A 15,010-nucleotide genomic window follows, 5' to 3' on the forward strand; every position below is an offset into this window, starting at 1 on the left:
AATTTACGTAGTGAATTGTACCAAGATTATTGTTTTCTCACCGGAAAAAAGTGCGCCAATGCCTACATTACGATATTTGAATAAAAATAATCGAATCCGTTTGTCAATTAAAGGATTAGAAGGTCTTAAGCGACGAAGACGTCATTCTGCTGTACGTTAAATGAAATATGGCGAATCGTATGCGGTATATGAGAAAATATCGGATATAAACGTCACGTACCTGTAAAATCATTGAAAATTTCTGAAATGTGGTCAATTCAATCGGTAGATGAATTGGTAGCGCACATTTTGAAGTGAAGATGTAAAAATAGCAATAAAATGTCGCTTAAATGGGCCGTTGGTGCGTTTTCCAAAATCTCTTAGGATAATAATATTTTTTTTTTCGACCATGTCCGATCCTGATAAGATCATATGGGCCTCCACAGAGTGGAAGTTTGTATTGACAGATTTTGTTTTTTACGAGAAATGGATGTCAGCCACTTGCTCAACCTATTAGGTCCATACCCTGACTCACAGACAAATTGAAAAACAATATGTGTACTTGCCAGACCCAGGATTCGAACCTGGGACCCACGGCGTGATAGTTCAACGCTTAAGCCGCGCTGCCACCGTGGGTGGTGAATTTACTCTACCCTAAGAGAAACCATGAGTGGCGGAGAGTGTTGGTCACTCAAAAGATGACTGCATTTCAGAGTTGTCACAATCATCAGCCATGAGGTAACGACCAAGAAGAGAGAAATAAAAACAAAAACTTATACGATCGCGTTGTGTAACATTGGTTTTGGGCAAGGTAGACATGTCTAGAAATAGAAATGCACACATGCATCTGGAATTCATTGATGCATTGAACTGAATGTGTTCAAATAAATTTAATTTTCATAATATGTCATATTAATTGAGTATTTCACATGTATAACCGGGAATTGAATGTAGGTACTAAAATGAAACACGACTGCAGAAACTACATCTAAATATCAGGGAAAAGGTGAATTCCGGGCAATATAACAATCGGGCTATTGATTGTTATTAAAACACTTAAAAATTATATTAACAGAAAATTGCAATAACTTGTATGCATTGTATTTTGTTGCTGGACACCGCTAGTTGCCTTACACTCCCTCAGGGCGTGCAGGTTATTTGACAATTATAATAGGGACTAGTGACTTGAAAAAGGTTGGAAACCCTTCACAAAGAAGAATTATAAATATTAAATTTAGAATGGGACCCACGGCTTTATAGTCCAACGCTTAAGCCACGCGGCTACCGTGGGTATATAGGAGATGCTATAAATATTTAACATGTGTCTGCTATTTTTATTGCTCCAAAATAACACATATATCACTCGGAAATTCCTTGACAGTTATCTACAATGATTGTTAACACACTGCACTGGGGTTTGCTTGATTCCAAATGTATCCGATTAGAGTCTCCAATTGGAGATTCTGATCAGATGCATTTGGTATCAAGTAAGACGTGTGAACTGTTATTCAATAACATTCTGAGTCACGTCTTTTTGATGTCCATCCATAAGTGTTTACCATTACATCCATCACTTTCGTATCTTGGATACAACAACCTTTGACGATAATGTATTTCCATCATAGACCGGCTTAAACAGTCTCGCACATCTAAACTCGTCTCATCGGCAATATGTTGACTTGACATAATCGTTATTCACAAAACATATGCCAGATGGAACTCAACAACCTTTGACGATAATCAGTGCTCGAAATGGAAAAATTCACGAACAGGAACGCTCTGTAATTTTCCAAAAAAAAGTATGCTTAATTTTTTACGTAACATACGTACGTTGGATGTATAAATGCAATAATAAACTTTGAACTTCTTACGTGGATGTATATTGAGCAAGTGGGCAAGGATTGTCAGCGCCGCAGGCGAAAGAACCTCGTCTCAACAAAGTATACCGTCAAGAATTGTATTATTCTTTACTCTTACTTTATCTACCACCCATAATCAGCAGGCATGTTACTATATATATTTATATATATTATAACTTATATTACTGTCTCATTTGGAATAGTTCAGTTTGTTAATTAATAAGACTTAAAAAAACAACATATCCACATACCTACAATAAAGATTCCAATTAAAAATTAATTTCCATTTAGCAAATTTTACAGATTATAGATTCAAGACGAGCACAGAATATTTAAAAAAAAATCAAAGAAATAGTATTAAAATAGTGTTTAAAAAATAAAGAAATAGATGCAGCAACTATTAGAAAAAATAGTAAGTACCTATACAGAGACGAGTAAATATAAAATTTATACAGTACATATCTGTACACCGATAGAGCTAACTACGCCATTTAATTGTTTAAGAAGTTATAAAACAAAGAATTTATAAATCGTTCACATAAACTCGTTCTCACGCAGGTGGAATATACCAATATCCGAAGCGATTTGGTTGAACACAGTTATTTCCTGCCCAATCATTATCAGCAATTGCAGATTAGTTCTGCAGTACTACAGTATGTAAGCATTCTTAAGATAAATCAATCGGATAAAGCCATGGATGGTATCCACACAGCTTCAAACAAAGGATCCTCAAAGATTTCTTTTGAACCTTCTCCACCATAAGGGCCATCAGGCCATACCTACTTCTAAGAAAAGTTTCAAGCCATCATCACCAAACAACGTAATTATAGCATTTTAAATTACCAATGGTGTATCATTAATTATCGGCTTTTGAGCTTTGAGAATCGATGTCTCCGCCGAATCTTAGGGGTACATTGGTACGACCGCGTTACAAATACCCCAGTTCGTGAGCAGCCACAACAGCCTTCGGTGATTGAAGTTATCACGAAGAGACGATTTACGTGGCTGGGACACGTATTCCGGGTGCCGCCAATGAGTGCGGCACTTCGTACCCTTGTGGCACAGCCTCAGGGGTTCCATCGCCGTGGCCGCCCCTCCCTCACCCTGCAGCGGTGCTACAAAAGCGACCTATTTGCTGCAGGTCTGATATGGCGGGAGGCGCAGGAGTTGGCGATGGACCGAGGGAAGTGGCGCCAACTTGTGCTTGCCCTATGCCCCAATATTGGGACGTGATAGGGTGTTAGGGATATTAATTATATAAGATAAAACATGACGGAAGGTGCAACTCGAGTTGCTAAACACGATTCCTCTAGAATAATATAAAATTGTCATTAATCAGTAGGTACCTACCTATATTCAACATTATAAGGACTAATATGGTGGTGTATGTATGTACCTATACCATGGGCCCCACATCGTGAAGCAGGCCCCCAGGCTAGGATCTTTGGTGGGGCCCCCTTCCTATCGCTAAGAATAAAGGCAGTATGTACGCGGTAACAATAATCTGTATATTTAGTGTTTTATTGTATATTTTAATACATCCATACGAATTATGGAGATGTCTAGTATTGATACACAATTAAAAATTGTTTCGTATAACCACATAACTTTAAATAATATTATTGTAAGAAACTTCTTTTTTTTACTATTAAAGCAAATTTGTGATGTGGGTTTAACTCACTTATCCGGTCGATTCGCCTCGCCGGGCTCCTCCTGAGCACGGGCTCCCAGGCTAGAGCCCTCCCGTTGTGGGGGCCATGACCTATATGTTACAATGATAATGCTTTGGTTACCATTATTGTAATATACCTACACTTACCACCTCAGATTAAAGAACTTACCACCGTATTTATTTAATCTATGACTACCATCTAAAATTATTAGATGTCCGCACTGAACACGAACCTACCTAATTTGTGAGTGTATTTTAAACTAAACGATTCAATTTTATATGATGTTTGTCCTTACCTAGTCTTATTATTATTGCCACGGTGATCAATGATGATAATACAGAACAATAATTTATTATTATGATAGTAATAAAATTTTATTGGAGGATATTCCTATTTTTTTAAAACAAATTACAAACAAAAATTAACTAAAAGTTCTCTACATAGTAGGTATCTATTATTTCTATTATTTTTAAAGTAGCAAGTTACAACGTATGTAATTATAACACAATAGAAACGTCCCTTAAAAATAAACTAATTACGGTAGGCTATTCAATAGTTTCATACCAAAAACATTTTTGTAGGAAAATGGCATACTGTTGCATTCATTCATTATTCATTGTAAAAATAAGGGTTTACGACACGTCATAAATATTTTTTAACACGAGTCAATTGTTGAAATGACATTGAATCAGAAAACCCTGTTTGAAACTGCTTATCGGAGTGAATTCTTAATGTTTTAGCAGATTTACACGAAGTACCTACTACTTAATTAAGCCTTCATTAAATTTATAAATATCCACTTATATTTATCATTTTCAAAACGATAACATTCTGCTTGTGGCCACTGGTCAACGGCATTATGTTAAATCAGTTTGGATACCAACGACAAAAAATATATATGTAATATACCTATAGAAAGGTATCGCCTGCTGAGATATTGTATTAACCAAATTTTAAGAGAACAAATTTAAATAATACAAAATGTTTTAAAAAACAAGCGATTATCACTAATAAGTATATTTTAGCGGAATTGTACGATTTAAATTACCAAACTTTATCATGGTATTAATTTTATCACCGAAAATTTTGCCTTTAAATTTTAGATGGCGATGAAAATAAATAAGTTTCATAACTCACAATAAAATATAAGTAATAAATTAGTAGGTAAGTAAATTCGCAATGCATACCAGTCAAAGGTAAAAGCAAGACTGTACTGAGATGTTTCATACTTTAGAAATTATTATACAAATATGTAGGTGCCTACTTTATTTTTTATTGAATTTAAGTAATTTAATTACAAAAGGTTTTCAAACAATGTCAGCAAAGGCACAATTTTTTTGTAGCTTGCAGCTGCAGTTACTTTTTTCATGTAAGTATGCAATTATTTGGAGTGTTTAGACAATGCATTTAGACACGGATGTATCGACACAAAAAAAGAAAATTGAAAGAAATTTAGGGATGTCATAAATTTTATTTTTAACCCTTGCACGCCCGGCATAACATAACTTCGTTAATTTTTAATTTTGAGAAAACTTTAAAAGATTTATTCACACATAATTATCTCAATCTAACGAACCGCAACGCAATTTTAAATGAATCCACGAGCCGGAACGGTATATTTTGGAATTCCACGAACCACAACAGCGCTCCGGTGCGTTCCGGTCCATTCCGAGCGCTGAGTCGATAATGTATTTCCATCATAGATCGGCTTAAACAGGCTCGCACATCTTAATTCGTCTCATCGACAATATGTTAACTTGACATAATCGTTATTCACAAAACATATGCCAGATGGAACTCTGTACATTGGTGAAATGTGACATTTTAGTGTGAAAAAACATCTGGTGTCGCTAACAACAAATTTCATGCGATTCAGGCTGCAGTCGCTCGTCGTCAGTGTTGCAATTTTACGCTTGGGCAAACTGCTACAAGTTTAGAAAATCTAGCAGGTGTCAGTGATATCCATATTTGCTCCTATTCATTGATTCAACAACGGAATTCCGCACTTTTCCGGGTACATTCCCTATACCCAAATACTCCGCAATTTGAGTGTAAACCTGGCCTCCGAATGAAGTATAACTAATGGTGTTCACTTAGAGTTATTGCGAATTGTCGTATCCACATGGCTTAGCGTCATAATAATTATTTGGATCATAGAAGGCGACAGCCAAATCGTCTTTGTAACGATTATCAAGTAATATTCAATTTATTTAAATTTGGATTTTTTACATTTCTGGGGGGGGAGTCCGGACCCGAAACCTTCCTACCACCTTTTTTGTGCGCGCCTGACTGTCACTACCTACCTATGTACTTTATTTTAAGACATATCGGTTTATGACAAAGACATTGCACGGTGCCTAATCTCTTTGGTTTATGATAATAATTAATATTATGACTTTCTGTAAAGAAAACATAAGTAGGTACGTGTCGGCTTACAGCATAATAATTTATTACAAAAATGCAATATTATGTTATCACATAATTATTATTGAAAGTAAAACTAGGTACCTATACTCTATGCCTTCGATTTATTGACGAACAAGACTAGGGGTGTTGGTTTGGTACGTTTCCTGTATCATCCTAAAGTCGTGGTATTTAATACCGATGACCGGGACGACTGGATTCCGATTATTTTTGATGCTCAGTTTTCAATAACAGCTCCCAATGACATTAATACTGTCAATAATAATGTCATTGACTGCTCCACAAAATATTTTAATATGCGTTCATTCGAAATGAGAAAACAAACGTTTTCAAAAGACTTTTCTCTAGAAACTCTCTCCCCCAGAGGTAGCACACAAATGTCAGTGTGTACTCGTTTTGTGAGAGAAATTTCTATTTCTCTGAAATTAGGTAGACTTTCCTGCAAATGGGCCATACTTGGACATAAAAACGCCCCACTGAGTATTTTTTTTTATCAACACAAGCTTACAGCCAATTTATGATAAACGTATTTTCATTATAAAAAGTTTCCGCAATAAAAACTTTATTAGGATTCAGGGTAAGAAAAAATATTGCAAATGGATGTAAGTATTTTATTTTTACTAACACAAAAAACACAATAATATTATGAAAAAATATATACAAATCAATGTGGTATTGTTTTTACATATTGTTCTATATAAAATAACATAGCATTATTGTTTAGATAAAACGGTTAAATAAAAAACACAAATAATTACAGTTAATTACAAACAAAAAAAAAGTTTATTATATTACCTACCTATTTACACATGTGTATTTTGAAAATATTTTATGAAATAAAAATATAACATGGGTTCGTTTTTGACAAATTGTGTATAAAATTACTTGTTTATACAAACCTATTAGACACAAAATACAGGTAGGTATGTTGAAAATTTGATTATATAGTTTATTACAATATTTTATCTATTTAACTCACTTTCTTAACTCTCATTTAACTTTAACACTCATTTAACTTCACTTTCCGAGAAATGCTTCCCACACAGTAATGAATATTTAGATGGCACCCAGCTCTCCGCCCGACTGCATCAATCTACAATATTTACGAAGAACTTCATTTTTCGGAAATCTGAAATAATTTAATTTATATAACATTATAAAATTGCTACATATACTCCATTGCATACTTCATATAAATACAATTTTTTGTTTGGTATTCTTAAAAATATATTTAACTCTGAAATGAAATATAAAATCTATGTAAATAATGAATGTCATTAACTAGCACTAACAGTTTTTACTTTGAAAAACACATCGTACATTTTGGGTTCAAAATAATATCATGCATACGACCCTGGATTTTTCGCAATAAACAACCATTTGGTGAATTGTTATTGTAAAAGATCTTTTAGGAAAAACTATCAATGTATAAATAATTAATAGTATGCAAATTGTTCCGAAATGCTGTTACACATTTGTATTCTTCCATTAATAAACATTTTTTTACCGAATAATAACTTATAATAATACAACTTGAATACAACACTTATTTGTCAATAAACGTAAAGAAAAATGTAATATTATTATTATAAATACCTGTGAAAAGATACGCCGGCATTTCTCCTGGCTTTGCATCCTATTGCACTGCAAGATGCCATGGTTTTTTTTACTTTAAATGTCGACGAAAATATAAAATCGAGAGAATAACAATATTACATCCGCCATGTTGTTTTACCACACGAACTTGAAGTAGTAGCTCCAGAATACCAACATTACCAACTGTCTTTCTCCGATTCGTATTTTTTAGTACATAAATGATGGCGTGTTCCCTCTCCAGTCTTTCAATCTCTTTGGCTACGGTGTTTCTTAGGCCATCCTCCCACGGCGCAACTTATGTCCGTCGAAACTGAAACTAAAATTCCAGCCAGTATCTAGCTAATGTATTTCAATGGCGGCTCGCTGACGGCGAGACTAGAATCTCTCAGCTTCAAAACGGTCGCGAAGAGATGCGACATGCTAGTCGCGCGGTCTCTGAAGTTTCCAGTCACCGTAAAACAGTAGTACCAACATCATTAGATTTCGCTGAAAAATCATATTTTCTTACCAAAATTGGTAGCACTTCGTAAAGCCGCTAGCGTCATATCGTAAAAACCAAAACAACATAATTGTAAACGCTGCAGCGCGCGTATTGTCAGTTTTTGTACAACACAGCTGACAGTCCAGTTTGATAGTTTGAGGTTATGTGATTATTATTTCAACTGGGTTTCAGTAGCGCCGTGTGCGAAGCATCACATTGGTCAGTTTATGAGTTCCTTCACAAACCAGTTCCATCAGATTTCAGTTGCACCGTAGGAGGATGGCCTTAGTGCAAGAACGTAGTGGTCGCGCGGGGGCGGCGTCTTGCGAAACTCAAACATATAACCGTGTGTAAAATGTTCGTAGACAGTGTCTTTTTTGGGGCATAATACGCACGGTTATACGTTTGAGTTTCGCAAGACGCCGCCGCGTCGCGCCCGCCAATTCACTACGGCCGAGCACTTACCTCGTCTGTGGATCACAGGCATTAAGTTCACTAGTAACTAGTCTATTGTCGGTGGATAATATTTACATATCTATGGTACATGTCACCCCTTAGCTGTCAGATTGAGAAATGGCTTCGCTGCGAAGTCCTGTCACTCCGTCGGACGGCTATACACGGTTTAGTGACGACATAAACAATGCAGCAAACACATACGGATCAAATGTAACAAGTACGTTCTAATTGCACTAATTTTCACACCGACCCCGGCATTGATGCCTCTCAAATATTTGAAAACATGATCTTTTTACCGCATTTTCTGGTGTATTTTTTTCGTATCGACGAATGATTTTATCGTAGGCTTTTCGTGTTTGTGTAGTGCTGCACATTGATTTGAGTCATAATTTAGAAAAGATCTATAAATAAAGAAACAATTTTCTTTCAATAATCGAAACAGCTGTGCTCAATAATACACCTTTGTTCATTAATATTGTATGTATTGTGAATTCACCTTCAGTCAGTTTACACCATTGTCCCTTTTTTCATACTTAGATTTAAAACAATTTTCCGTAATTTTTGAATTAAAAAAAAAATCGTGACTGAGTCCCTGTTTGCAATAAAAAATCAACCGATCGAACAATAATAATTGAGGGGCTTAGGATTGAAGGCATACAAGTGACATATAAGTCTCCACTTACCTACTTATACGTGAGAAATGATTCAAACATGTGTAATTGTTTTATAATAAGAGTTATAGGTATTTTATTGCTTTCATTAAATTCCATGAATGTGTGTAATAAAAATAAAATATTAATATTTTTTCTTGGAATAGTAATAGTGTATCATTACTTAATTGAAAACCAGACCTCATTTCAGTGGCGAAGGGTGGAGGTAGGCTGCGGAGATTCTTATTTGTTTTCATTGTACTAAAAAAACAAATTGCAGATGGTATTGATTAGTTTTTAAAATTCAATTAAACAGTGCCTAGAACTAACCATAATAATAGTTGAAGTAGGCTGTGGAGATCTGGTACAAATAATGCAAACTTTTTCAGTCGTACTTATTTGTTTTCACTGAACTAATAGCGCCTCTACATGTGCATAGATTTATTGGCATCAATAGTGTGTAAATTAAACTATCGCTGTATCGCCAATCTCATTCTTTAAACCTAAATGAAACTCGTTATCATTGTATGGTGCCATTTAATAGGTTGTGAAAATTGGTAAACGTCAAAATGCTCTGCCTGGTGTGGTTCTTTGTTCTGGCAGCTTCGCCACTATCGTTCCACACAAGTTCCAACCGTCACGTCAAAATTCAAAGCTGCTGAATTTCTTTGATCCATGCATGCAATCTTGCAACATGCACGATGATACATGTTTATTTCTATGGCCGAGATAATACGTACTGTCAACAGTAAATCCATGCATGTGTAAACGGGTAATACAAATTACAGATGGTTTTAAAAACATAATAGATTAAAGAACGTTTTTTTATCTAATAACTATTATGGTTTGCTTTAGGCAGGGTTTAATTGAATTTAAAAAACTAACCAATTCCATCTGCTATTTGTATTTTTAGTTCAATGAAAACAAATAAGTATGACTGACAAAGTTTAGTGTACTCATGTTTTATTGGATTTCCAAATCCTACCTTCACCCTTTGCGTACCTCATTTTTAGGAACGGTTGAAAATAGATACAGCGGAACCTCAATTTTACGTGGTTTGATATTCAATGTACGATGAATTGTTATGCAGCATGTCGATTGTCTCATGAATGTCCTCTATTGAGTTGTTAAGACTATACTTCAGCTGGGGCACGGTCTAAAAGGATCGTGACTACGCGACGATTGTGCAAATGACGCGTGCAGAACAAAACATAATATGTCATAAAAAGTCAACATGCGTCCAATATAACATGTCAATAATAATAATATATTCATTGACATTTCTTTTTCAAGTAATGGGTAATGTTTTTAGTCATCTTTACACGATTTAAGAATTAATTCCCCCGTCGCCATCACAAAACAAATTGACGTGTTCACAGCTCAATTTTCGCCAGCCAGTCCGAAATTTCGTCGCACCTATAGTTGAAAATTATTTGCCGTTTCACTGAAGTACCGTCTTAAATGAGACAGCATAATCGGTGACCATATGATAGCCCGCATATTGTTTATTAACATCACTTAATGTACTTATTTTATGATTCAATCCAGTGTTAATAATAATTATCTAATATCTATAATTGAAAATTAACTCCATGATTCATATCATATTCAACAATCATATATATTTTATATAAATGATATCATTCAATTGCTTGTTAACACGTTGGCGGACACATGCCACTTATTAATAAGTGTTACTGATATGATACATATTGAAACTTCATAAAAACACATTTTCGTTGTGATCCAAGAATCAATAGATTTTTCTCCGGATAGTATCCACCGTTAGTAGAAGTAACTGATGGCGGCTGCGATTGTGGAAGTGGATTTTCGATGCTGCGTTTGCGATTATCATGAAGATTTTTTAGAATGATGTATTTTTCTTTTAATTGCGGATCGAGGCTAATCAAAGATCGAATAACACTCTCCCTACATTTCAAAAAAGTTTTACTTTTTCTGCACTCCTTTCTAAATAAATAAAATGAATTCCATATACTGATGTCGAATACGTTATAAATAACCGTCTAATGGTCGTTTTGGTCTGACATATAATTATTATAGTTAGCAATTTCTTTAGGTTTTTCCGCTCTATTCCTGTACCGATTTTCAATATTATTAACCATTTCGGAATGACTTTCAGTTGTCCTTCCATTTTGATACATATACTCGTCCGTGTCTCTTCCAAAACTAATCTCCTTTTTTCAGTTTTTTCTATTAAGTATAGTGAAATGTTCCTGTTGTGTGTGTCTTCTGCGGTAGAAGTTTTTCCATTAATGAGACTATTATAGTAATTATCCATAAATAAACGCTGACTTTATTCGGTTATAAAACGGTCTTATTATTCTAAGAACTGTTTTGTCTTCTAATGAGGCATTGAAGATACACTTTCTTTTTTACCAGTGTATACTTTGTAACACGTGTCAGCGTACATGACATCTATGGATGTTCTGTCATATTAGACTTCTCAAAAAACATGCATGTCCGCGAACGTGTTAATAAAGATATCCTTATTTACCGAGATTAGATAAAGAATCTACTTAATCATATATAATTATCTTATTGGATTATATTCATTTGTCAGTCGATATGGAATTTTATTAAATCCTAACGTATTTACTTAATCAAGAATAATCTTGTATGTTTAGGATTGTTTTCTTCTTTTGAAAGTGTCAGTGAGTTTAAAAGTATTCTCTAACTTAAAATCAGTAAGGTCATGATTATATGGCTAGAATGCAGAGATGGACGTTATGTTAGCCTTAACTAAGATGATCTTATTAGAATAATAATAGTAATATTAAACACGTCGCTTGTTTTTATCGCTTCCACTACGTTACTTAAGGCTTAGCAATTAAGTTTGATTGTGCATTTGGCCAATTTTCTATTATTTTCGTTCATGTATGAAAACCTTGCCATTATGTCACGTGCGCAAAAGTATTTCAAATCATCGCCTCGCCTCGCGGTGCCCTTTGTGTAGAAAGACATTTTCATGATGTCCGAAAAATATATTAATGGATGAACATGTTATTTTCCATGCAGTTTTCAATTCTTAGAATCAAACTAGACAGATTACCCAGTGACATACTGAGGTAAAGCTGTTAATTAGACTTAGAATGCTGCTGATAAATGTTGTAGTATTCGCATTCCTTCGTTAATTTATCGCCCTCAAGCAACACACGACTTTCTAGCTATATGATCTTACCTTCAGCACCCTTCATTTCTCTTAGATCTTGAATTCGAAACATCTCCATATAAGGTCAGATATATGTGTAACAATTAAAATGATATAATATTGTGTACAAAATAAAGACATAATGGAGCAGCAATGTGTCTTACTGATGAATAAGGAAACCGGAGGTAAGATTGATAATGACATTCTAAATTTAATATTTATAATTCTTCTTTGTGAAGGGTTTCCAACCTTTTTCAAGTCACTATTCCCTATTATAATTGTCAAATAACCTGCACGCCCTGAGGGAGTTTAATGCAACTAGCGGTGTCCAGCAACGAAATACAATGCATACAAGTTATAGCAATTTTCTGTTAATATACATTTTAAGTGTTTTAATATCAATCAATAGCCTGATTGTTATATTGCCCGGAATTCACCTTTTTCCGATATTTGGGTGTAGTTTCTGCAGTCGTGTTTCATTTTAGTACATTCAATTCCCGGTTATACATGTGAAATACTAAATTAATATTACATATTATGAAAATTAAATTTATTTGAACACATTCAGTTCAATGCATAAATGAATTCCAGATGCGTGTGTGCATTTCTATTTCTAGACATGTCTACCTTGCCCAAAACCAATGTTACACAACGCGATCGTATAAGTTTTTGTTTTTATTTCTCTCTTCTTGGTCGTTACCTCATGGCTGATGATTGTGACAACTCTGAAATACAGTCATCTTTTGAGCGACCAACACTCTCCGCCACTCATGGTTTCTCTTAGGGTAGAGTAAATTCACCACCCACGGTGGCAGCGCGGCTTAAGCGTTGAACTATCACGCCGTGGGTCCCAGGTTCGAATCCTGGGTCTGGCAAGTACACATATTGTTTTTCAATTTGTCTGTGAGTCAGGGTATGGACCTAATAGGTTGAGCAAGTGGCTGACATCCATTTCTCGTAACAAACAAAATCTGTTAATACAAACCTCTACTCTGTGGAGGCCCATATGATCCTAATAGGATCGGACATGGTCGGAAAATTCATTCACCACAAATCTCCTTTTTGTTTACTCCCGTTCAAATAAGCAAAGAGTGAGAACAACAGAGCTAGCTCAGCAAAGAAAAAGATTGTCGGTTCATTTGTATAATTTTTTTTTTTAAATTATATTTATCCCTTCATTCAGGATTTTGTTGGTCAGTCCCATTAAAAATGTATAATCAATGTTTCAGTGTATATGTTACACCGAATAAGCGAAATTGGCTATTACATGAAATGGGCAAAATTTTGGCTAATTCATGTAATAGTCAAGCCTGTTGCCTCATTCATGAATTAGGTAATTTTTAGTACATGAATTCGCCACGGTATGGAATTCTTGAACTGTCAACATGACAGAAGAAAAAGTAAATTTAATACGGATGGTTTTATTAGTTATAATTGGACATAATATAATATTATTAGGTTAGTGTAGGCCTCCGAATCCTTGGCTAGCTCCGGGCCTGGAGTGGAGGTACATTCAGTTTTGGAGAGCAGGTAGGCACAGTAATATAGTTGATGAAAACTAATGTTTATTATATTATAGTCTATTTATTTCATCTCACTTCCACCAAAGTTATAAAAAAGTCAAATTACATAAATCCGGAACCACAAAAGTTCACAATATTTTATAACAGTCTAATTTAATTAATTATAGCAAAAGTCAGAATCATTTATTATTATATACTTAAGAATTACTTTCTTATTATTATCTCTATACTATCGCAGGCGAGATTGCGCGAGCGCGGGACCTTGCTACGAAAGGTTGAGGACCGGGTCCAATAATAAAAAGTTAAAATGCGAGAAACGGCTAAGTCGCTGACTGACACTTCAGACTGCTGTCAGATTTGACAGTAGGTACTGATCGGTAGGTATCAACCGGTAGGTATTATGAACCTCGGTGAGTACCTCCTCTCAAGTCTTTGAAGACTTGTATGGAGAAGTGCGATTAAAAACACGCCGCCGACCGTCGCAGGTTCGGGGTCGTAAGGGCGGAAGAAGACTATTATTGAATCTCGAAATCAGGGGTTTATATGCAAATTGGGCCGATTTCATCCCTTCGACCAACGTTAAGAGGGTGCGAAAATTAATTAACGGTTTCATTATGAAGATGAGCAGAAATCGTACAGTGACTAATTACCCGCAACATCCACACAACTACCGGTTACGTCAAATTATGGGCGCTAGGCGTCGCTTTCAGATGGGCGGCGTCGCTCTCGCGTCACTTACGTATCTCGAGTACTTGTCCGTACTGAGTGTACGTACTTAGAGTAGCAGAAGCACTTTGTTTCTGGTCCAGCCACGCGAAAAACGCACGTACGAAGGAGTGCCTGGTACCGATGGCTTCGTCATTGAATTACCTATCGATACAGCACACCCCCTGCGTGGTGGCGTTCCCCATGGCTGAGGGAGGGGCGTTTCAGAGGCGGCCGGCTCTAGAGGCTCTAGCGGCGTGAGGGTACCTCTCACCCAGAAACAAGAGTACTCCAGAGTTAGCCTGGGTGGTAAGGCGTCAAATCCCAGTGGTCAAATTGGCATATTTGCGGCACCAGGCCTACGATAGCGCATACCAACCCTTCGGCCAACTACCGTGGGAGGGACAATCTTTGAGGCCCTCCGACGGCCTGAATACCTCCTTGGCGTCGGTCTCAGAATATGAAATCGGTAGGTCATGAATTTACTTAAAAAAT

General features: G+C 35.6%; 1 protein-coding gene across 1 annotated transcript in view; it reads left to right on the plus strand.

Annotated features, from left to right (window-relative positions):
* Positions 1 to 8,569: 8,569 nt before the first annotated feature.
* LOC147069454 (two pore calcium channel protein 1-like) overlaps positions 8,570 to 15,010 on the plus strand; it is a 67,107-nt gene continuing 60,666 nt past the window's right edge. Inside the window, exon 1 of the mRNA XM_085950279.1 lies at positions 8,570 to 8,685. Coding sequence (XP_085806405.1) covers positions 8,586 to 8,685 — 100 coding nt within the window. The 5' untranslated portion in view covers positions 8,570 to 8,585. The remainder of the gene's footprint in view (positions 8,686 to 15,010) is intronic.

Source organism: Rhyacophila brunnea, unplaced genomic scaffold (genome assembly GCF_057557595.1).
Source record: "Rhyacophila brunnea isolate RB1 unplaced genomic scaffold, BYU_Rbru_1.0 scaffold_23, whole genome shotgun sequence".
NCBI lineage: Eukaryota > Metazoa > Arthropoda > Insecta > Trichoptera > Rhyacophilidae > Rhyacophila > Rhyacophila brunnea.